Source organism: Beta vulgaris, chromosome 3 (genome assembly GCF_026745355.1).
Source record: "Beta vulgaris subsp. vulgaris cultivar EL10 chromosome 3, EL10.2, whole genome shotgun sequence".
Taxonomy (NCBI): Eukaryota; Viridiplantae; Streptophyta; class Magnoliopsida; order Caryophyllales; family Amaranthaceae; genus Beta; species Beta vulgaris.
Genome location: NC_079204.1, coordinates 4643232 through 4664353, shown reverse-complemented (window position 1 = coordinate 4664353; position 21122 = coordinate 4643232). Strand labels below are relative to the sequence as shown.

The window sequence follows — 21122 nt, the reverse complement described above, 5'->3', positions numbered from 1 at the left end:
TGAATATGGAGATTAGTAAATACAAACCTAATTCGACTCGTTGTGATTCCTAATCTCTACCGTTTTAATCATAATTATGATTTAGTGACTTCACATATCATCAATATGCACATGTTTCTTTAGGACACCATATAATAAGTGTTAGTTAAGTTGTTGTAAAATGGCATTTGAAATGCGAAAATTAGAAAGTTTTGACAAAAAAGAAAAAAAAATTGACTCCTCACACAAGTGGAGCGAGCTACCAAAATTAGACGAGAATGAAGTCAACATACTCTATTTTTGAGAAAAAAATTGAGATTATTTGTAGCATGAAAGAGTATTTACTTGGTTATAATCTAGAAACTCATGGTGATCTCTTTACCTAATTTGAAGTTGATAATTTAACCTCAAAAGAGCTCTAGATTCGACTAAATTCCATCGCTCAACAAAAAATTTACACTTAACTCACTTCATGTGCACTCCATTGATCCATCGAACAACGTGTCCAACACCCACAATATATATAATATGCCTTGGATCAAATTGGTTCTCTACCCCACTCGACATTTGCCACAACAATAAAAAAAAACATGCAGCAACCGAACACTTATACAATAGACAACTAATTTCAAAGCTAAAAGCTAACAATTAACTCTACAAATAAAAGCTTATAATTGAAAGCTCAAAAATTAAGGCAAACGACTATTTTTATCGAACCGGCTATTTATCAAGACTAGACTCACTTCGACACTCCTTGTCAAACCTTATCAGTCCTTATTTTACCTTACATTACACATGATTGGATTAAACACAAAAACACACCTCCTTGGCTCCCTTAACTAAACTCCGGTGTGCCATTTAAGCCACCGCCTCTTTTTCTCTCTCGAAAACCAACTAAAACTCCGAAACAGGAAATTCTCAACGCAACTTAGCACAAACACACTCTTTCTCTCTCTTCCAAAACCCCCAATTCAAAACCCTGCAACTCAAATTGCAGTTTTCCCGGCGAAAAACCTAAACCTTGAAAATCAAAATTAGGGCAAAAGAAGAAGAGAGAAGATGTCGTCGACACTTCTCGAAGTAACTCGAGGTTCTCACGAAGAAGTAGAGAGGTTAGAGCGTCTCATTGCCACTGAACTTCAAAGCGAAACTGCTTCTTCTAGAGACCGTCTCTTTCAGAGTCATCGTGTTCGTTTCATGATTGAGCATATCATTTCTACCACTGATAAACTCGTAATTTTTTCCTCTCTTTGTTTCTGTATTTGAATCATTTCAATTCGTCGATTCAGCACTTTTCGTTTTTGCTGCAATAATCTGTTTGATTTTTGGTGTATTTGATTGTTAAGGTTGAGATTTATGAAGATAAAGATAGTGCTCGAAAAGACGAAATTGCTGCGCTTGGAGGTCAGACTGCTACTGGTACTAATGTGTTTAGCGCTTTTTATGATAGATTGAAAGAGGTATGATTTCACCCTCTTTTTTTTAGTTGATTTTATCGGCATTGTCTCAAGTTAGTTTTTCTTTTCAATTTTAGAAATGTAGGATGAGATTAAGCTTGAAATTTAATGTATTGTGAGATGTGGGGGTTTCAAATAGGATGAAGTTGAGAAACAGTTGAAATTGTATATAATTTATCTGATAATGGATGCATATGGGTAGCAAACAGATTTCAAACAGGAATGTAGGATGATATTAACTATTAAGCTTGAAATTGAAAGTATTGTGAAGATGTGGTAGTTTCAAATAGGATGAGGTTGAGAAACTATTGAAACTTGTATATAATTAAGCTTGAAATAGTTGGCCGTCTTGTTTTCTTTATGCTATTTCACCGTGATGCGCGGTTTGCTGTTGGAAATATGCGTTGACATGTTGTGATTGTTAGACTCTAAAATTGTGATTTTTCGTGCAGATTCGCGAGTATCACAGGAGGCATCCATCTGCACGTGTCATTGATGCTGGAGAGGAGTATGAGCAGATGTTTAAGGAGGATCCTGGGCTTGATTTTAGCGGGGAGGTACGTTTATCCTTTCTTTCTGTTGCATGTATTAAAATTCCTGTTTGATTTGACTTTTTCATGCAAGTGCATCACTAGAAGTCTAGGAGAGTTCGTATTTTGTAAAGTTTCTCCACTTTTACATGTTAGTCTTATGAGAAAAGCTAAGACATGAGAATGTAAGGGATTACATCTTGAACAACTAGACTCTGATACTTCTAGGATTTAGAGAAGAAAATCACCTTATGTTTACCATTTATATAACCAGGCTACTTTCCCTTTGTTGGTGCTTCTCTTTTCGTTATTTTCCTCTTTTTTGCAATGCTTGATACAGTAGATTCCGGTGAAGTAGGGCAAAACTACATAGGGGTATTTGCTCAAGCAGTGTTGGGATGCTGGAGCTTTTTGAACTGTTTGTTTCAGGATGTTGAGTTGTCCAGTTTTCTTGGTTTAACCTCTGTTTGGGAGAGGAGGTCCATATGTGATCATACCATTGCGATGGAGATAATGTGTCAAACACAAAAGAGGCCTATACTGGCACAGCACTGCAACAAGTCATTGTATCTGATCAAGTTATTGATTAGGAGCTTATTATATCCGGCAGTTTTGGTCCTCATATGACTATACTTTGAAATAAGTTATTTGGATTGCGATGTAAGGTCTTTTTTTTGCTTGTAGAGCTATCTTGTCTCATTGCTGTTTCATCTTTTGATGAGGTTATGTATTTGAAACTCTACCTGTAGGAGTGTAATGATCTTATTGTTACTTAGGTGAATTGTGGGGTCTGGATGATGGGTTTGTTCATGTAAGATGTGACTTGCATCTCAATCTTAGGAGACAAAACACTTATTTTGATAAGAGAGGTTAGCTACCATATGATTGAATGTTATTGACAGAGGACTTACTGTAATGGTTTTCTATGTAATTATATAAAATAACAAAACGATCTAAAGTAGTTTCTTTCCGTCGTTCTTGTTAAAAAAATAAATGTGAGGGTGGGTGGATATATTGACATATCAACTTTAAATTGGGTGCTAAATGAAAGGGTAGAAAGGGTGATATTGCAATCTATGTTTATGAATTTGCTTAGGTGAGCAAAACAATCCTGAACTCTTTGCTTGGAAATTGCTTCGCTTGGCATTTTAAGGCTTGGATTTGTTGACTCTCACAGTTGTTTCAATATGGGTGAATTCTTCACATGCCTAAAATAAGAAACCGTGGATTTACCAGTGAATGCTTCTCCTCTTTGTAACTGATTGGAACTTTCAGTTCTCATTTATGTCCAAGGTTTTTGGAGCTTTAGGAAAGGATAGAGTGAGTAGTGATTATCATTACTTTCCTTAAACATTGAGGTTTTTTCATTTGCTAACTGTCTCCGCTTGTTGTGTTTTTTTTTATATTTGTGAGGATGGATGCTTTAAGGGATGACTGACTAGATCATATTCTTGGAGAAAGGCTTCGGAGCTGATGTTATGTGGAATTGGGATGGAATGGTAACAAAGTATCTAGTGGATGCTCATAGGCCTTGTCTTATCACTCTTGCTAGGTGACCTGGTTATTGACTGTATTGAAGGGAAAATCTGTCACTTGCAATTTTGGTGCTTTTTGTCTATTTCTTTGGAGACGCATAAACTCTAGTGGAATGGAAAAGTGGACTTTGTAAAGGATGATTCTCTGGGATAATCAAAGAGAAATTTTCAACATAGGGTGATTTTTGTATGGCAATACCAAGGTAAAAAAAAATTATATTGCTGGTAATTTATAAGGTTTGGTATTAACAGTCTGCAAGCAACTCCATGAGAAGAGTTTCTTGATCTTGGAGGATTGTTGATTCTGGCAAATTCTATGGAGTAGATGGTGAATTTGAGCTTTGCAGTAAGCATGGTGGTCTTTGTTGATGAAAAAGGCTATCGTTCGATGAACATCAATTTTCCATTTCCTTTATTTATAGCATTGTCTTGATAGCTTGTGAGTTGTGCATAAGAAACCGATAGAATCTAGTACCGACCATCCTTTGTGGGGTTAATGGGTTGAGGAGGTTGAATAAATAGATTACTTTGCTGCAGCCAATCTTTGCTATGGAGCACAGCATGGAACAGAGATAAATAAAAAGAATTGAAGAACTAAAGTTTAAACCTTTATATATGAAACTAAGTTTTGTTGTAATTTTATGGTTGAAGCATTATTATTGAACTTGTTTTAGCTGTGGTATACCACTTTGGGGAATTGGGCTTTTTTGCAGCAGTGCTTACGTCCACCCTGTGTATTTACAACCAAATGGAGCTTGCTCTCGGTCTTTCTCATGGTGGGATTAGAGGGAAGTGTTGTAGGGTGATGGTAGTGGGTATGGATGCCCAACAATGATAGTAGCAAGAGAATGAAGGGTCAAAATTCTCCCCCTTGCAAAATTGGACACTTTATTGTTGGAGACATGATAGTAATTTTGTGAATGGTGAGAGTATGGCTAGAGACAAAGATGGAGGAGGTGACCTAGGCTATTGGGTGTGGACTGTTAGGTCAATGGGGCTTGATTTGGACTGGCCTTATGCTGTGGCTGAGGTTTGGGTTATTTATTTGACTTAAATGCTGTTGTCCATTAATAAACTATTTTTTTCATCCAGCTCCCTCTCCCCCACATCTGAATCCATTTGTATGTCGAGAATATCTTATACTACCTCCGTTTCTTAATAAGTGCAACATTTCCCTTATTTGGAATAGTCACAATAAGTGCAACTAAGCTCAAAATGGTAAAAAAAAGTTCAATATTATTACAAATATGCCACCAAAAAGCAAGAGGGGACCACAACTTTTTTGTTTCATCACTTGAATTACTCTACTTTATTGTGGTCCCAACTTTCTCTCTCTACATTCCTTGGTATTCCCCCACTTTCTCTATGTTGCACTTATTAAGAAATGGAGGAAGTATATAATTTGTTTTTATGATTCTTATTCTCGATAATAGATAGAAATTTTTAGCCCAAATTTGCTTTGGAAATGGACAAGTGGCAACCTTCAGGACTTCTTCTCATAAAAGTTGTTTTTTTTTTTTGGAAAAGTAAGGTTACTTCTATTATGCTATTCTAATCATTTGAAACACTAGGGTTTTTTTACGTAGCATTCCCCCCCCCCCCAAAGGTTTTGATGATTGCCTACTTGCATTACTTTTCTAATGGTTGAGGAGAGGTGGGGGTTGCATAACATGCATTTAATCTATCTTAATAAGTGCAACATTTCCCTTATTTGAAATAGTCACAATAAGTGCAACTAAGCTCAAAATGGTAAAAAAAAGTTCAATATTATTACAAATATGCCACCAAAAAGCAAGAGGGGACCACAACTTTTTGTTTCATCACTTGAATTACTCTACTTTATTGTGGTCCCAACTTTCTCTCTCTACATTCCTTGGTATTCCCCCACTTTCTCTATGTTGCACTTATTAAGAAACGGAGGAAGTATATAATTTGTTTTTATGATTCTTATTCTCGATAATAGATAGAAATTTTTAGCCCAAATTTGCTTTGGAAATGGACAAGTGGCAACCTTCAAGACTTCTTCTCATAAAAGTTGTTTTTTTTTTTTGAAAAGTAAGGTTACTTCTATTATGCTATTCTAATAATTTGAAACACTAGGGTTTTTTTACGTAGCATTGCCCCCCCCCCCCCAAGGTTTTGATGCTTGCCTACTTGCATTACTTTTCTAATGGTTGAGGAGAGGTGGGGGTTGCATAACATGCATTTAATCTATCTCAATTTTTTCACAATTTGGTCCTGAATCACCTGGACTTGCCAAGAAGAGGACTAGACATCTAATAGTGCTTGTACTACGCACTACATGCAGTTAATTTTCTTTTGGGAGTTTTAACTATCTACCTCAGAGATTTAATGTAAATTGCCATGTGCCCATGAGGTCTGGAATTTAATGAAATAATGATTTTAAACTTAACCCTTGTTTATAAGAGTGTGGAGAAGAGAGGGCAATTGAGTGGGAAGGGATAATGGAGAAGACAGGGAGAGAGCAAAGGAATGGGTATGCAGTCAACAGAGCAACGCAGCATTTTCTCAATTATATCAAACTCAAGGAGGCAAGGGTATGTAGTGATATTTTGAAAACAATAGGGTACATGATGAATTTTACAATACCTCGAGAGTACTTCTATACATGGTGAAAAATTGGACTCTTCTATAGAATGTATATTGAGAAGGATTCGAACCCTTAACCTGTTGTTTTTTTTTTGAAACTGATCTATCTCAAGCCACCGGAGTCAAATGGGAAAGGCGAATTGCGAGCATACTCGATGTCGATGTGAAGCAGCTATGCGTGTGCTATAGAAGAAAGAAGTACTTATACTTTTCTAAAGTGAAATGAAAGCCGATAACAAACTTGCAGGATTTCACTCGCCCCATGGTTGGGAACTAATAATTGGCTCTATTAACAAAGATTTTGGATTTTCCCATAACGATCAAATTATATCTGGTCTTGTTTCCACTTTTCCAGTCATTCTAGATACAATCTTGATAAAATTCTTTTTTTTGGGTGCGTGTGCGTGTTTAGGGAGGGCGTTTATATGGTGGGGAATACTGTATCTGAGGTATGATAGCAAGTTTCAACATGTTGTATGTCTGAGATAGTTGCAGTATTATTGTTCACTAATCTGGTAATGTCTGATTTGCTTAGCGACCTGAATTCGGTTGACGTTGATAAGATGACAACAACCTGAGTGTTTTGTAACATTTTAGCGTAACTGTTGTACTATTCTCCACAAGTTTGCAGTTTTATTACTGTACTTCTTGTAGATAATTCTCAATGGTCTTTGTAATTTCAGGAAGCTTTTGGCCGATACTTGGATTTACATGAATTTTACAATAGGTATATCAATTCAAAATTTGGCGAACCCATGGATTACACTGGTTATATAGAGGTATTCTCACAGCCACATAAGATTCCTCGCAAACGGAAGATGTCAAGGTACGCCTTTTTTTTCGTTTTTTCTTGTTATACCATTGTGTATATATGGTGTCCCTCATCTCTTCTCTAAGTAATAATACAAAGGTACTTTTTACTTCCATTCCTGCAGGCAGTACAGAGAGTACATCACTGAGCTACTGGAGTATCTGATATCCTTCACTGAGCGAACAGAGCCTTTAAAAGATCTAGATAGAATTTTCTCAAAGGTTAGATCTCCTTTTCTCCTTGATTCACATTATGCTGAGCAGATTGTTGCTTCTCGTTATTGAATTAGATTTGGCATATGGATGGAGTCGTGGAGGAAGAGTGCTGCCATTTTCAGTGATGCATTCTTCTCGTATTTGTCTCTTTGATACAATTGTATACATTACTCTAATGTTGGTTTCTGTACTAATTTGGGATTTAGCTTGCACTAGGATTCGTCCTTTAGTGCAAAGAATATCTGTTCTAACTTCTGCAAACATTAGCATTTAGCTCTTAGGCCTTAGCTCATCATTAAATTCTGATATTTGTTCACCGCAATGCTTGATTGGTTTGTTTCTAATCTAGAGTGTATCTGTAAAAGCAGGTAACAGCTGAATTTGAAGAGCAATGGGTGAACGGGACAGTAGAGGGATGGGAGAATGAGGCACGAGAGAACGGACATGTTCCTCAGTCCACCATGATTGATCTTGATTATTATAGCACAGTGGAGGAGCTAATCGAATTGGGGCCGGAGAAGTTGAAAGAGGTTTGTCATCTGTTGTATGAGCCTTGTATATATTGATGCTTTGATCTCAGTCAAGTAGTTGATATAGCTAATTACCTCACAGAATGCTGCCGTACTGATACTGAGATGTCGTTCATCACTGCTAAGCTGATGCGTGATCTCAATCTTTCCCTTTATGTGTCTGGCTGGCATGCTTACCTTCAAAATTTTCATCTTCCTTATTGTGCTCAAAGATCTGCTGGTGCATGTTATTATACTCATAGCTTGTGATCTTTTGAGAGCTTGTTCTCAAGGTTCGGAGTTAATACTATATGGGCGTGCTTGGGCCGGGGGTGGTGGTAATATAAGGAGGGGGAAATGATACCCCTAAGTGGGGTTAATGGTAACCAACCATCCCTCAAAGTAGTGTATTACCTCCAAGATGAGGGTAATATAGCTCCCCTTTCCATCTGTCTCCTTTGCATTATATACGCCATCTCTTACTGTCACCAACTAAATTCATATTCTGTTTATTTATTCTATATCTATTGCCCTCTCATTGCATCATCGCCAATTTGAATCATCAATATATCGCTTGGTAACTGATATCTCTTTACAATAGTATCCAATTGATAGCCATTGGCTGCAACTCAATGAATTTATTGAGAGAGGCAGTTGACCTTTTCATTTTACTTTATCATGCATGTTTTCATAGTTGTGTCTTGGCTTGAGCTGGACTAATTTTTGGTGTTCTTTGATTAAATAGCTGGAGCTTTGTGATTTGGCTGTCTCTCAAATGAACACTTTTCCTATTCGGTGTATGGTACTCTTAAAAAAAGAGATGTTAGATAGGTAGATTGTCTTTTTACTGGATATTAAGTCTTAATGCTTTAATCAGTGAAGAGGGGTATTCGTGGAACTTTATTTTTATCGTTGCCCAGTGACTATGTTTGTATGAACTATGCAATATTTGGCTTCTTCGATATACTTGAAATTTTTTTGCGGAAGGATGTGCTATCCGTATAGATGCTTAAGTATGCTGCTTTTAATCTGATTATCTGTTTGAGAACTTGAAACTATGATTACTTTGTTGTTGCTTCTTAGGCCTTGACTGCACTCGGACTGAAAACAGGCGGTACTGTTCAACAAAGAGCAGAGAGGCTATTCCTTACCAAGGTAGTTTTATTGAACAATCTCTGTGAATTTTAAGAAATTTTTAAATGAAAAAAAGTACTTGATTCTGTTAACCAACCCTTGCAATGAGATATTTGTAACATTGAGTACTTGAGGCTTATGGGGGTGTGATGATTTTGATGAAAGCAGTATTATCCTTTTTCTTTATACTTCACTACTAATATTCATCACACATATCCCACTTTTTCTCATGACTCCATAATTTTTGATTCATCTTGGCCATTCTTGCAGAACACTCCTCTTGAGAATTTGGACAAAAAGCATTTTGCTAAAACACGGCGAAGTTCAGGTCAAAATGGTAATGGTGATGTGCCATCTCAAGAGCAAGAAGATATTAAGGAATTGGCCTTGGTGGAGGCCAAGATGAAAAAGCTCTGTGAACTGCTTGGAGAGGTTAGCTTATATATACATTCTTGTAGTTCTGTTGGCCAAAAGCTAAAGCTTTGATATAGTATTCAATATTGTTCTTTTATTGTTTTACACATATCTAATATCTTTTTTAAGTCATATTAATCCATTATGCTATTTGGTATTTTGCTTTTTTTATTATGTGACCAGACTGTGGCTTATGGTTTTTAGTTAATTTTGGCACTTTTGTTGGTTTTATCTGTAGATCATAGTCCGGACACAAGAAAATGCTGTGAAGAAACAGGGAATGACTTGGGAGGAGCTTGAAAAAGAGCATGAAGAGGTAAATTCTATGTGTTCTTTTCTTATGAATTATGATGGTCCGATGCTTCTCTACTGCTATTTCGTTGTAGTCGATCCTTCATTTGATGATGATTGTTGTGAATTGTGATAAATATCTTTCTGTTTATGAACCTTTCAGGAAGATGTGCAGGCTGATTCTGAAAGTGATGAAGAAGATCAGCCTATTTACAATCCTCTGAAATTGCCATTGGGTTGGGATGGGAAACCAATTCCATATTGGTTGTATAAGCTCCACGGTCTTGGACAGGTATACATTTATTTAGCTGTTATTTAGGTTCTTATTAGCCCTGTTTGGCAAATAGAGTTTAGAGTTTAGCTATTAGAGTTTTAACCTTTTGTTTTGATTTGACAACTTTTTTTTATAAATGTGTTTGGTAAAAATTAACTGATTACTAAAAGTTTATTGTCATTTGTTTGTGTACAATGATATTTATAGACATTTTAATACATATGTGTAGTATTATTATTAGAGGCAATAAAGTCATTAAACATATTTTTACCTAATCCGCTAAAGAAAAAGCTCCTAATAGGATCCATTTTATTTTGAGAGTTTCTATTTCAAAACTCTCTCTAAAACTCTCTTTTACCAAACACACCTTTTAAAAGTTGTCGAAACCTCTCTTTTTGCTCCAAAACTCTAATTGCCAAACACCTATCCGCTTTCGATTGCTTTTACTCTATTGGTGAAGTGATACATTGACTCTTTTGTAAGGCTCCATATTATTATGTTTTCCCAGCGTCTTTTAGATATCCAGGTGATATGTATTGTTTCTTCTCCTGCTGACATTTTACTTATTGTAGAAAAAAGGCTGTAAGCCTTGCATATTGTGATATGATATGATGGCTTGCATATCATAGGTGATCATTCAGTGAATACCATCTGATGTTCCTATTCTCTATTTTGCATCTCAGGAATTTAAATGTGAAATATGTGGGAACCACAGTTACTGGGGTCGTAGAGCTTTTGAGAGACATTTTAAAGAATGGCGTCATCAACATGGAATGCGCTGTCTCGGTATTCCAAACACAAAGAACTTCAATGAAATTACATCTATTCAGGTATGATTTTCTTACCTCCACAAGCGTACTGGGGCGTGGGAACATTGCTCATGATTTATATTTAAATGAATAACATTTCAATTCGTCCAAGACAACATAGGCTCCAGGACTCGGTTTTTAGTGTGATTGAAATTGGTTGATTGTGGATTACCTTAGGTGGTAAATGTACTTAATACTCCGACTGTGACCCAATGTTAGATGGGTTAATGAAGTCGTGTGATTCCTAGAGAAAGTTCTTTTGCCTACACTGACTTGCTCGTAGATTACTGTTATGTGTTCTCCAACTTCTACTTGGTAGTGTTCAGTTATGATTTCTGACAGTTGATTACCACTTATAAAGCACGGGTACACCTTCTTTGGACCGTATCCCATCCCCGGTATTGGCTGGGTACGCCCCAAAATCATCCCCAAAACGAGCTTGGGATGGTGGGGACGTCAGGTTTCGATGAGTACGCCTTGGGTAAAAAGTGGGGACGTCTTGGGCACGTGTTTGGAGGCTTCGGGATGTTTCGGGGCTTTTTTTTTCTTTCTTCATGTCCTTCATTCTTCTTCATTTTTTTTCTCTTCCACTACTATTAGAAACCTTCAGCCACTGCTTCTTTTTCCCATAACATCCTTTATTGATACTACTCTTCATCCCCTCCCCCACTGTTATTAGCTCTTGGAATGAAAGTCTGTGAATGAGAAGGAATTAGTTTTTCATGAAGGGTGGGATAACTTGGGTTCTTACTCTTTCCATTTACTGTTTGCTTCTTTTATTTTAGTAAGGAAGCTGACTTATGCTTAGAAATCACATTTCAGTTTCTGCATGGACGTGGAACAGATAGTAGTACTAGTCTTTTATGCACACAATGCGTGGAAAAGCAAATAGAAATTCAAATTGTGTAATTGCATCTATCCGAATCGTTGTTTTTAACCAGAAAAAGGAAATTAATGAAGTTGAGAAACTACCTTGAAATTCGATAGTATTGCCATTTAATCTAGCCTTGTATCTTTTTTTAAAAAAAAAAAAAAAAATTGGCAAAGATGAATTTAATTGTTTCTTATTCGAGAGTATATTTGTAATTTAGGGTGGACATGAAGTCCTTCCTTCTTCCCTTATATAATAGAGATATCTTGCAATTGTACATTTCGCATTACATATCCAGCAACTTGTTCATAATCACCTATTCACCTTCTGATTTTCTCTGGTTTGTAGGTTGTCAATAAAGTGGAATTTTTCTAACTGTTCCTTGTGCATATTACAAATTCAGCAACATATTCTTTAAACCCCCCCTCTTATACTCCTCTGGAAGTGCCTGATTATTCTGATCATTTCTTTTTGTAGGATGCTAAGAATCTTTGGGAGAAAATACAACAGAGACAAGGAGTGCACAAGTGGCGACCAGACCTTGAAGAGGAATACGAAGACCAGGAGGGTAATATCTATAATAAGAAGACATACACTGATCTACAGCGACAGGGTTTGATATAAGGGGGAGAAGCAGTATTTCTGTAAAATTCGCCAGGTCTTCTCGTGAAAATTATTGGCCCTCACCCCCAAAACAGCCTCCTCTCCCGCCCAGCTATTTTTTTTCTCCAAGCATAGTTGATCCGGCTTAGGGTAAAGTGTAAAAGAAATGCAACTGAGATTTTGTGCTTGGAACATTGTTATATTTGAGCTTTTCTCAGCAGTCTAGTTATACAAGTATCTGTAGACAACAGTAACCACTTTGTGCCAAGCATTCAGTCGATAAACTTCATTCACCATTTTGGTAATTTTATGTAGATATTTGGTTGGAGTCTGCCATACTCCTAACTCAGCTTTGCTTCCGAAGAGATTGTTCTGTTCTAAGATCAATTGACGTATGGCATAAATGTGTTGCAAGCAGAAACCTTATACATGATCAAATGTATTTAGGTTATATATTGCCATGATGAGGCTGTAATAATCTTAAGTTGCACTATCTTTACCGAGTAAAGAACCGATTGCCGGTTTTTGTATCGCAGCTATGAGCTCTCAGTGAATGTTGGCGTCTGTTGGCTTAAAATTTTTTGGTTAAAATACTCATGTAACAGAAATTTTCCTAACTATTCATTTTGGCTTCCTTCTCCAAAGAAATTACATCAAAGATAGTTATGATTAAAGGATAATAATCACTTAATTGTGGAAATTTATACTAATTGAATAATTATTGTTATGAAAATTTGGTTAGGAATACCAGTTTGTCAGTAAATGTACTACTAAAACCTGATGGTTATTAATGTTTTTCTATTAGGAGGTTTTAGTCAGAAATGAGAGATCTATTATATACACATAACCAATCGTTCATTATCTACAACGCTGACCGTTTCACTATACATTAGATTTGTACAAAAAGCGACAGGCGTATTCAGGGGCTGACATACAATATCTATGAACCTCTACAGGACCTTGTAAAGAGAAGTGCTGAACCATTTACACTACGGAGGACAAGCAGCCTAGAATCTACATATGTACCACATACAACTTTTGACAAATCAAACATTTCCGGTGGCACTTGCAATCGAACTTCTTGAAGCACTTTTTTAACATTGTCAACATTACTACTCAATGGTTCACCAAGATTCATCGTCATTTCAACGTGATTAGATGCAAATTTAGCAACCGGAAGACTTGAAGGAATCTCCTTGTTAGGGAATGCTTTTCTCCATTTTCTCCCTGATAATATCTTGAGTACTGAGGTTGAGCTGGAAGATGTAGGAAATGACATATCTGGGCTCTCATCCTTGATATATAGCCGTCTGCCAGCCCTTAGTCTGAATGGAGACATTACTTTTAGATTTCCAGGTGTACCAGATTTGTCATGAGGCCAATTTTGACCAACAATCACATTGTAAGAAATATCTGAAGTGAACATAAATGTTGTCTTTGGATTTGATATTTTATCAACTATTAAGTGCACATCACCAATAAGAACCCTGTGAGCTGGTTGCCGAAGAGTTAATCCTATGTGTCGACCTGTGCAGTAAAGCAGACGCCATTTTCCCGGCAACAACTCCAACCAGTTCTGCGACAAGAAGCTTAAAAGACTTCAGAAATTATCCCAAAAAAGGTTCTCCATCCCAATTCAGTTGCAACAATGGTCTTTTCACGGACTCCAAAACAAACCTTTGACGGTTAATTTCTTAAATTCATACTCGCAAAATTATAAGAAGTTCATATAATGAACATACACATCGAAACAAAACTAAAAATATCGAACAGTATAATACTTATGTATTCAAGGAAAACACACTCTTTAAAAAGGAAACTGTTGCAACTAGTTTGGATTGGAGGAAGTAGTAAACCACCACCACATAAGGTGTCAGATATTATCATGACCACATGACACATAACATATTTGTATAATTGATGACATACAAGAAATAGTTCAACTATGACGGTAAGATGACAAAAGGGAAAGCAAGACAAAATGATGGTTCGAATAATAGAAGGGTGTAGAGGATGTCAGAGAACATATGGTGCAAAAAGTACCTTAGGCTTAGGATGAGGATTCAGCATCTCCATCAGTTCAACAAAGTGAGAGAGTCTGCTACGCTGAAAACACGAGAATCAGGGTCATTTAAAGTTGTGTTATGTTGGAATGGATAGCTAACATACACAAACAGTAAGAACAGTGGTGAGTTAATTATGTGAGCCACCTCCATCTCGAGTTCTTTCAAATTAGAGCCAAGCCCAACTAATAAGCCCAAAAACTTCGAGAAAGTGGCCATTGGAATCGGACCTTAGTCTTGGTGCAGGCTCTGTTTGTAATTAAGTAATACTTAGGAAGTTAAAATGACGATAGCTATTTGATGATACAATATCTCACATCCCCCCCACTTCTTCATCAGCCATTTAATGGTCAAAGAGATGTTGACGGATTCAATATTATTTTACAAACTCAATATCAGGTGGAAACGTAGAACCACAGAAATAACATTTACGAGGGGCATTTCATAAAATTATAACCAAATTATGCAGCTTCTAAGTGCCCTATATTAGGCAGAGAACAAACAATCATGCCTCAATCAATGAGAAAAGAACTCGTGAATAGTAAAGGCAAGTGAGTAGCTACCTGAGGCTGCCCATAGATATATTCCTCAGTAATTCGAACAGCAGTAGAACCAAGACCCCATCTGATTATGTTCATTGATGGCTGCACCCTCCATTTTGGTCCACATAAAAATGGATGCCTCAGAGCATCTAAACAGCTGCATAATGCACAACAGTTGTGTTTTTTTCAGATTGAAAAAATAAAATCAACTCCACAAACCCTAAAAATTCGTCGGAACTGCATATATAGGCTCAATGCCAGATTGAAATTGTCGTTTGAAATAAAAACATGACCAAATGTATAAGGGGGTGCAGCCATGATTATAGTCATATGCATTAGAAAGAGGAAAGTACCAACATTTAAACATGTTTGGGTTGAGATATTTGGATGAGTTAGGAAGAGACTAGAAGTCACCGCAGCTGTGTTGCTCGATACGCACGGTAAGGGAACAACGCAAAGTCGCAGTAGGGGAAGCTGCATGCCTGTGCAATGGCTGGCACGTCCGTGCCGGATGTTGCATTCCCGTGTGGGTCAGGGAACCTGGTGCAGTATCTCTCGGGTTGTTAATCAGTGTTACCTAATTCGCTATCTAATTCGCTTTTTGAATTCGCCAATTCGTCCAAAATGAGCCAAAAATGAACCAAAACCGACAATAATTCGCTTTTCTTAATTCGCGATTCGCGGGGGAATTAGGGAATTAGGTAACAACGGGTTGTTTACGAGTTGGGGCCGCCTGTCTTTATGATTCAGGTTCTGCAACGCTTATTCTGCTAAGTTCGAAAATGTTTCCTAATCTAACACCCTAGGCTTATAAAAATGATGTTTATGACGGCTGGTCATATGAATTTTATTGTGTGAGGTGTCAACTGTTTATGCGAGTAGAACAATCAGGCTGAGAGTTGAGACATGAGACTATTGCATATTTGTGGTTTTTCTCCCGGGTTTGTGATCATAGAAAGATTTGAAGTGCCTTTTATTCGTCACACATATATAGTGTAAAAGTCCTATTGCATTGTCGTGGTTTTTGTCCCGGTTTTAGGGTTTCCAAGCATAGTCTTCTCGTATCTCTTTTGGTTATTTTGGTATTTCCTGTCATTTCCACATAGATATTCTTGTTTGAATGCACAATTAGCAAGCCTTAAACCCTAACAAAACCAACACTCAACAAGCCACTCTATTCATGTTTTATTGCCTCCTACAGTTTCTATTACACAAATTCTTCAGACCTTCAAAAAGTATCAATATAAATGAACATCTGCCTAGTTCTACAAAACGAAACTCTCCTTGCACCCCTCAAGATGTTGAAGCTTTGCAATTATCACCATTTTCAGCTGCACTAGCAAATTAAATGACTGTCTACCATGCCAATCTTGATGGCTTAGTTAAAGTTTTTAAGTCATGTTAGCAAATAAATCAACATCCTCTACGTTCAACACTAAGATAGTAAGACCTTAAAAATCAAATAGTGCACTCTCCTACCACCTCACCTTATGCTTCTGACAGTTCTTTCAAGTAAAAGGACGTAAGACAATCTAGTCATAATAGATATGACCGATACACAAGAATAGAGGTGCTTGGCTCCTATAGTTGCACTTTGTTCAGTTAGTGTACAGATAACTCATGCTGCAATGTTTAAGCAGATGATACATAGAGCTAACTTATTAAAATTGTAAAAGATGTGTGCATGCATATAGAAAAACCTACAATAATTCCACAGTAGAAGCCATCCAACTATCCAAGGCATATTGCTATTTGGAATGACCATGGGAAAAGGCAACAACCCAACACAACGTCACAATGGCAGCATATATCAATCATTATATAGGAGACACTAGATAGAAATGCATATAACCAGTTGGGTCAAAAGGCTAAGAATATTAAAATTAGATAAATTGAAAGCGAACCTTATTCTATCCAAAGGTTTTGGGGCAAGCAACAATGCCAAGAGGTTCCAACCCGCACCCCAGTTTCGATCCAGTATCTGCAAGTATATAATTTTTCATCAACCTGCTCCAAAATGAAACAATTTACAGTTACAGATTCTAAACCCAGGGGGAGATCACCAACCTGGAGTCCAATATTTCCGGAAAGGGTGTTCTTACACAAAATTGGCAACATGAATTCACGCAAGCATGAGGGATCGTTTCCCTTCAGATTGATAGACAGTCACACCAGGAAGAAAAACAAACATAGTGAGAACTTGGCAGCATAGCATCTGACTCAATAATTCGGCAACATAACATCTTATATCTACGGTAAGAGTTTTTTTAGTTAAAAATGAAGATGCTCCTGAAGATTTGTAAATGGACTTGCTGTAACATGGAGAATTTAGCATTGGAGCTTAAATGAAATGAAGTACCTTTGTTAGAAATGATTTGAACTCAGCAAAGATTAATGGATCCATGAGCTCTCGCAGCACCATTTTTGCCATGATAAATCCAACACATCTAAGCAAGATATCATGTATAAGGTATCAAGCTTATGGTCAATAAATAACCTTAAACTGACTTAAATATGAATTATTTTGCAGTACCTCATATCAAATGCAATCATCATTTGTCGCCTCTTACTATCTGATAAGTTATTATTTGAAGTGTGCTCAACAAAGTCGACGGCATTGCCCAGAATACCTACCTAGTACATATAAGTCCGTGACGCAAGCTGTTAAAACAATCGTAAATCAAGAGACTGATGATTATTTGGGGGGGAATTTGAGGGGAGGGGGGGAATATATTATTAATAAAACCATAAGGAAGTAACTTCCATATAAGGAGTGTCATAAACAAAAATCAGCATGCCCTAAGACTATTATGTAGTATGTACCTGTCCAGAATCTGTAAAGTCAAGAAACAAAGCAATTGCATACAGTTATTAGTCATGACTACAAAGTAACTAGCAGTCTCTAAGCATTTTTACACACTCCTATTTCTTCCGAAAACATGTTCACAAGATTGTCAGAGAAACCCTTTTAAATATGCTCTAATTTTCAATTAAATATGTTCACAATTTGTAGGATATACTAATTTCTGTTCATATGCAAGTACAAAAAAAAAAAGAAACAACAATGTTTTCCATGACAATGTTAAAGGAAACTATAAGAGCTGCTCACTTTAATATGCCTGTCCACAGGGCTTACGTGCACATTCTCCACTCGCAATTCCGTGTGGGCGAGTCCATGACTATGCAAGTAGTTTACCTGAATGAAATGGGAAGCACATGAACTTCCATACCTTCTAAGCAAGTACACACATATAGGACATGGATAGTATTAATACTCATAATAAAAGTTGTAATCATACTCCTATCAGGAGATCCCTCATAAGTATTCGAATCAGACGTAATTGTCGGGAAACAGCTGGGCCTCCAATGCTGTCATCCCCCACCTTTCGGACAGACTCTTCATCAAGAGCTAGAGTAGCTTCTAAGGTTGGCAACCAGTCTGATTGCTGAAGCCAATGCCTAAGCGAGAAACCCCCATGATACTGCATCAACAGAAGCAATTGCTCGAATTCAATTCTTGAGCAAATCAAATATATCCAATCCTTAAACTCATAGTATGATATAGAGTTAAGATTTAAACCACCACAAAGTAGATCCACTTAACCAATCTGACTAAGCTATAAGAATTCACAAAGATCTTACTGCAATATAGAAAATTAACACACAAAGGTACAATTCTAAAGAGAAAGGAACCTACACCATGGACCAGTGTAAACGACGCACAATCTTCACTTGTTGGTGAAGAAACATAACCATAAACTTGCATCGAATAAGAATGATACAGAAGTCTTCTACAAGCCAACTTTTTGAACACCTGATACCAACAAAAATTGACAGATGACACACATTAACCAATCCAACTCTCACAAATACTAAAAATTTCATACACATAATGTACATTTTACCGACCTCTATAGCTCGCTTCCCTCTCCTTTGAGCTTGCACACTCGTAAGCTCCCGTAGCACAACTCTTGTATTATACAATGGGCTGCAATCCCAATTAACATACTCACAAAACATTTCAAAACTATGTAGAATTTATAACTTCAACATAGAATTTATAATCTTCCAACTTATATTACAAGAAAAGAAGTCACTTAAGTTAAAGAAGTGTTTTCAGGCTAACCTGCTAGAATTCTTCACAACAGCTTCAAAAACTAACTCATCACCCTACAAAATTACAAGAGAAATGCATAATTAAAAACAGAAACATGGAACACCAACTATAAAGAATCACAAAAAGATCAAAAATTCAAGTAGAAAAATTTACCCGCCCACCAAGACCAATGCTAACACAACCTGAAACTTCGAAATCCGACATTTCAAACTTATCAACCAAACCCAATTCATCCTCCACAGTAGACAATCCACCCATTTTATCATTCACTTCAGAAACACTTCTTCTTGAAGTTGAAGCTTTGCATTTCATTCTAACATTTTTTCTACGCAATAATGGATCAAATGATCTCAAAATTGGACTTGGGATTGCAGGTTTAACTGGAAAAGTGCGCGAATTTATGCTGGAAAATCCTAAATCAATAACTTCCATTCTTGAATTAATCCCAATTCTGCAAAAACCCATCTAATAATTCTCAACCTATGACATCAATGAAAAAGTTCAGCCAGTCAACATCTAAAAAGATTGAAACTTTATTCTATAAATACCCATTTAAATGATATTAATAAGCAATCATGTAATATATCAAAAGGCAAAGAAGAAATTAAAGAAAAAGTTGAATTGATTGAAGATGAAACATACCCAGATAAGAAAAAATGGATTGGAAAAGATGAAAGTTAAAGAGAGGAAATGGGGGTGAAAGGGTAGTAATATAAACCGAAAAGAAGATGGCGTGTGAGAATTGCGTGTAAAGACGAAGGTTTGAACAATTGGACATGCGCCAAAGCATGTCTACGTCTTCCTCACACACCCCCAAATAGTATGGAAATATCTTTCTTCGTTGTTTTTTTTAATTTGTGTGATGAGTTTATCAAGCAGAGATCTTCATCAATGATGAGATGAGTGATTGAAGAATAAAGTTACGACCCATAATTAATGAAGGTTACTTAGACTCTCTTGTTAGACTCTCACCATACACCCAGTGGCGGATTTACTTAGGGTCACGTGTGGTCACGTGACCAACTATTATTTTTGAAAAAAAAAAAAAAAAAATTCATTTGAAACACGCGAGAAAAAAACCCCAGACCCTTCGTCCCTTCCTCTTTCTCTCTCTTTCTCCTTCGCGAGGAAAAAACCTAAATCCTAAATACCTAACAGCGGCAACTAGCAAGCCGCGCCGTCGCCGGAGTCCTTTCGCTTTACCGGTGAGTTTTCCGACGCACACGCACAGTAGCAGCGTCGCGAGAAAAACCCTAACTAGTACACTGTAGTAGCAGCGCCGCGAGAATCAGAAAAACACGCACAGTAGCACTGTAGCAGCGCCGGACCGCCGGTGAGTTTGATTTTGTTAGGGTTTTGTTCGATTTTGTTTTGTTTGATTTTCTTAGGGACTTAGGGTTTTGTTCGATTTTGTTAGGGACTTAGGATTTTGTTCGATTTTGTTCTATTGGATTTTGTTAGGTTTTTTTTTTTTGTTTCAGAGAATCTGATTTGTGGTTTGTGTCATTGTGTGGAATCATTGTTGGGTATTCTTGATTCATCTAAATTATAATCTTTGAAACAAAAACAGGCAACAAACAAGTGAACAACAGTCACTTCTGTTCTTCACTACTGTTGCAGCAGCCAGCAGGCGGCAGCGGGCGGCAGCAGGCGGGCGGCAGCGGGCGGCAGCAGGCGGGCGACAGCACTTAGCAAGCGGCAGAGGCGACAATTCGCAAACTTCATGTATTTTTCTAAATTCTAATCTTTGCTTAATTGCTTCTTGAATTATTCTTCATTGAATGATTGAATCATTGTTGGGTTGTAAATTTTTGCTGAAAATTGATGTGTATTTGTGTATTTTTGTCAATTTGATTTCATTAGGATTTCATTATGAGTGTGTTGTGATTTGTGAATTAGATTAGGATGCCAAATTGACAATTGATTGTGTATTTATGTATTTTTGTCAATTGGATTTCATTACGATTGTGCTATGATTTAGGACTTTAGGAGTTATATAAGATGCTAAATTGACAAATGATTGTGTATTTGTGTATTTTTGTCAATTGGATTTCATTACTATTGTGTTGTGATTTAGGAATTAGATTAGGATGCGAAATCGATAAATCGTCGAGAACAATTGTAATATTTTCTAAGTACTATTTGGTTGTAATAAGTACTATTTTTAGGTACTATTTTATTGTAATATGAACTATTATTAGTCATAAATTGATTTTATTTGAAGTAGTTTTCTTTAAATTCATGGATTATCTTATATGGATACGTGTATCCGAACCCGTACCCGTAGCCGTCTCTATACAACCTAGTTGGTAGTGACCAACTATTCATAAATTCCTGGATCCGCCACTGGATACACCA

At 36.8% G+C, this 21122-nt stretch overlaps 2 protein-coding genes across 3 annotated transcripts; one reads left to right on the top strand and one right to left on the bottom strand.

The window, feature by feature from the left end:
• Positions 1-781: 781 nt before the first annotated feature.
• On the top strand, positions 782-12401 carry LOC104888261 (splicing factor SF3a60 homolog). Its single transcript, XM_010673167.4, has 12 exons — positions 782-1212; positions 1326-1439; positions 1889-1993; positions 6795-6937; positions 7047-7143; positions 7506-7667; positions 8730-8801; positions 9051-9212; positions 9433-9510; positions 9649-9777; positions 10443-10589; positions 11917-12401. The coding sequence occupies exons 1-12, from the start codon at positions 1039-1041 to the stop codon at positions 12061-12063; spliced, it is 1530 nt and encodes a 509-aa protein (XP_010671469.1). The 5' UTR covers positions 782-1038; the 3' UTR covers positions 12064-12401.
• Positions 12402-12851: 450 nt separating this feature from the next.
• Positions 12852-19575, bottom strand: LOC104888260 (probable plastid-lipid-associated protein 14, chloroplastic). Of its 2 annotated transcripts, none has more exons than XM_010673166.4 (14): positions 19407-19575; positions 18918-19244; positions 18774-18817; positions 18557-18635; positions 18345-18461; positions 17947-18129; positions 17757-17843; positions 17181-17281; positions 17007-17094; positions 16715-16795; positions 16552-16628; positions 14669-14804; positions 14086-14148; positions 12852-13618 (listed from the first exon to the last, which is right to left on the bottom strand). In XM_010673166.4, the coding sequence occupies exons 2-14, from the start codon at positions 19227-19229 to the stop codon at positions 12983-12985; spliced, it is 2004 nt and encodes a 667-aa protein (XP_010671468.2). In that variant the 5' UTR covers positions 19230-19244; positions 19407-19575; the 3' UTR covers positions 12852-12982. The 2 variants fall into 2 exon arrangements, with proteins under 2 accessions (XP_010671468.2, XP_019104056.2); XM_019248511.3 differs by having other exon boundaries at positions 18918-19215.
• Positions 19576-21122: the final 1547 nt, after the last annotated feature.

What these genes read in the sequence shown, in the direction of transcription:
- LOC104888261 (XM_010673167.4), top strand. Translation starts at nt 1,039, where the DNA reads ATGTCGTCGACACTTCTCGAAGTAACTCGAGGTTCTCACGAAGAAGTA. An exon ending in TTTCTACCACTGATAAACTC is followed by an intron (nt 1,213 to 1,325) that starts GTAATTTTTTCC and finishes TTGATTGTTAAG; the next exon opens with GTTGAGATTTATGAAGATAA. An exon ending in TAGATAGAATTTTCTCAAAG is followed by an intron (nt 7,144 to 7,505) that starts GTTAGATCTCCT and finishes CTGTAAAAGCAG; the next exon opens with GTAACAGCTGAATTTGAAGA.
- LOC104888260 (XM_010673166.4), bottom strand. Translation starts at nt 19,229, where the DNA reads ATGGGTTTTTGCAGAATTGGGATTAATTCAAGAATGGAAGTTATTGAT. An exon ending in CTGTGGACAGGCATATTAAA is followed by an intron (nt 17,282 to 17,756) that starts GTGAGCAGCTCT and finishes TATATGTACTAG; the next exon opens with GTAGGTATTCTGGGCAATGC. An exon ending in ATCCTCATCCTAAGCCTAAG is followed by an intron (nt 13,619 to 14,085) that starts GTACTTTTTGCA and finishes TTCTTGTCGCAG; the next exon opens with AACTGGTTGGAGTTGTTGCC.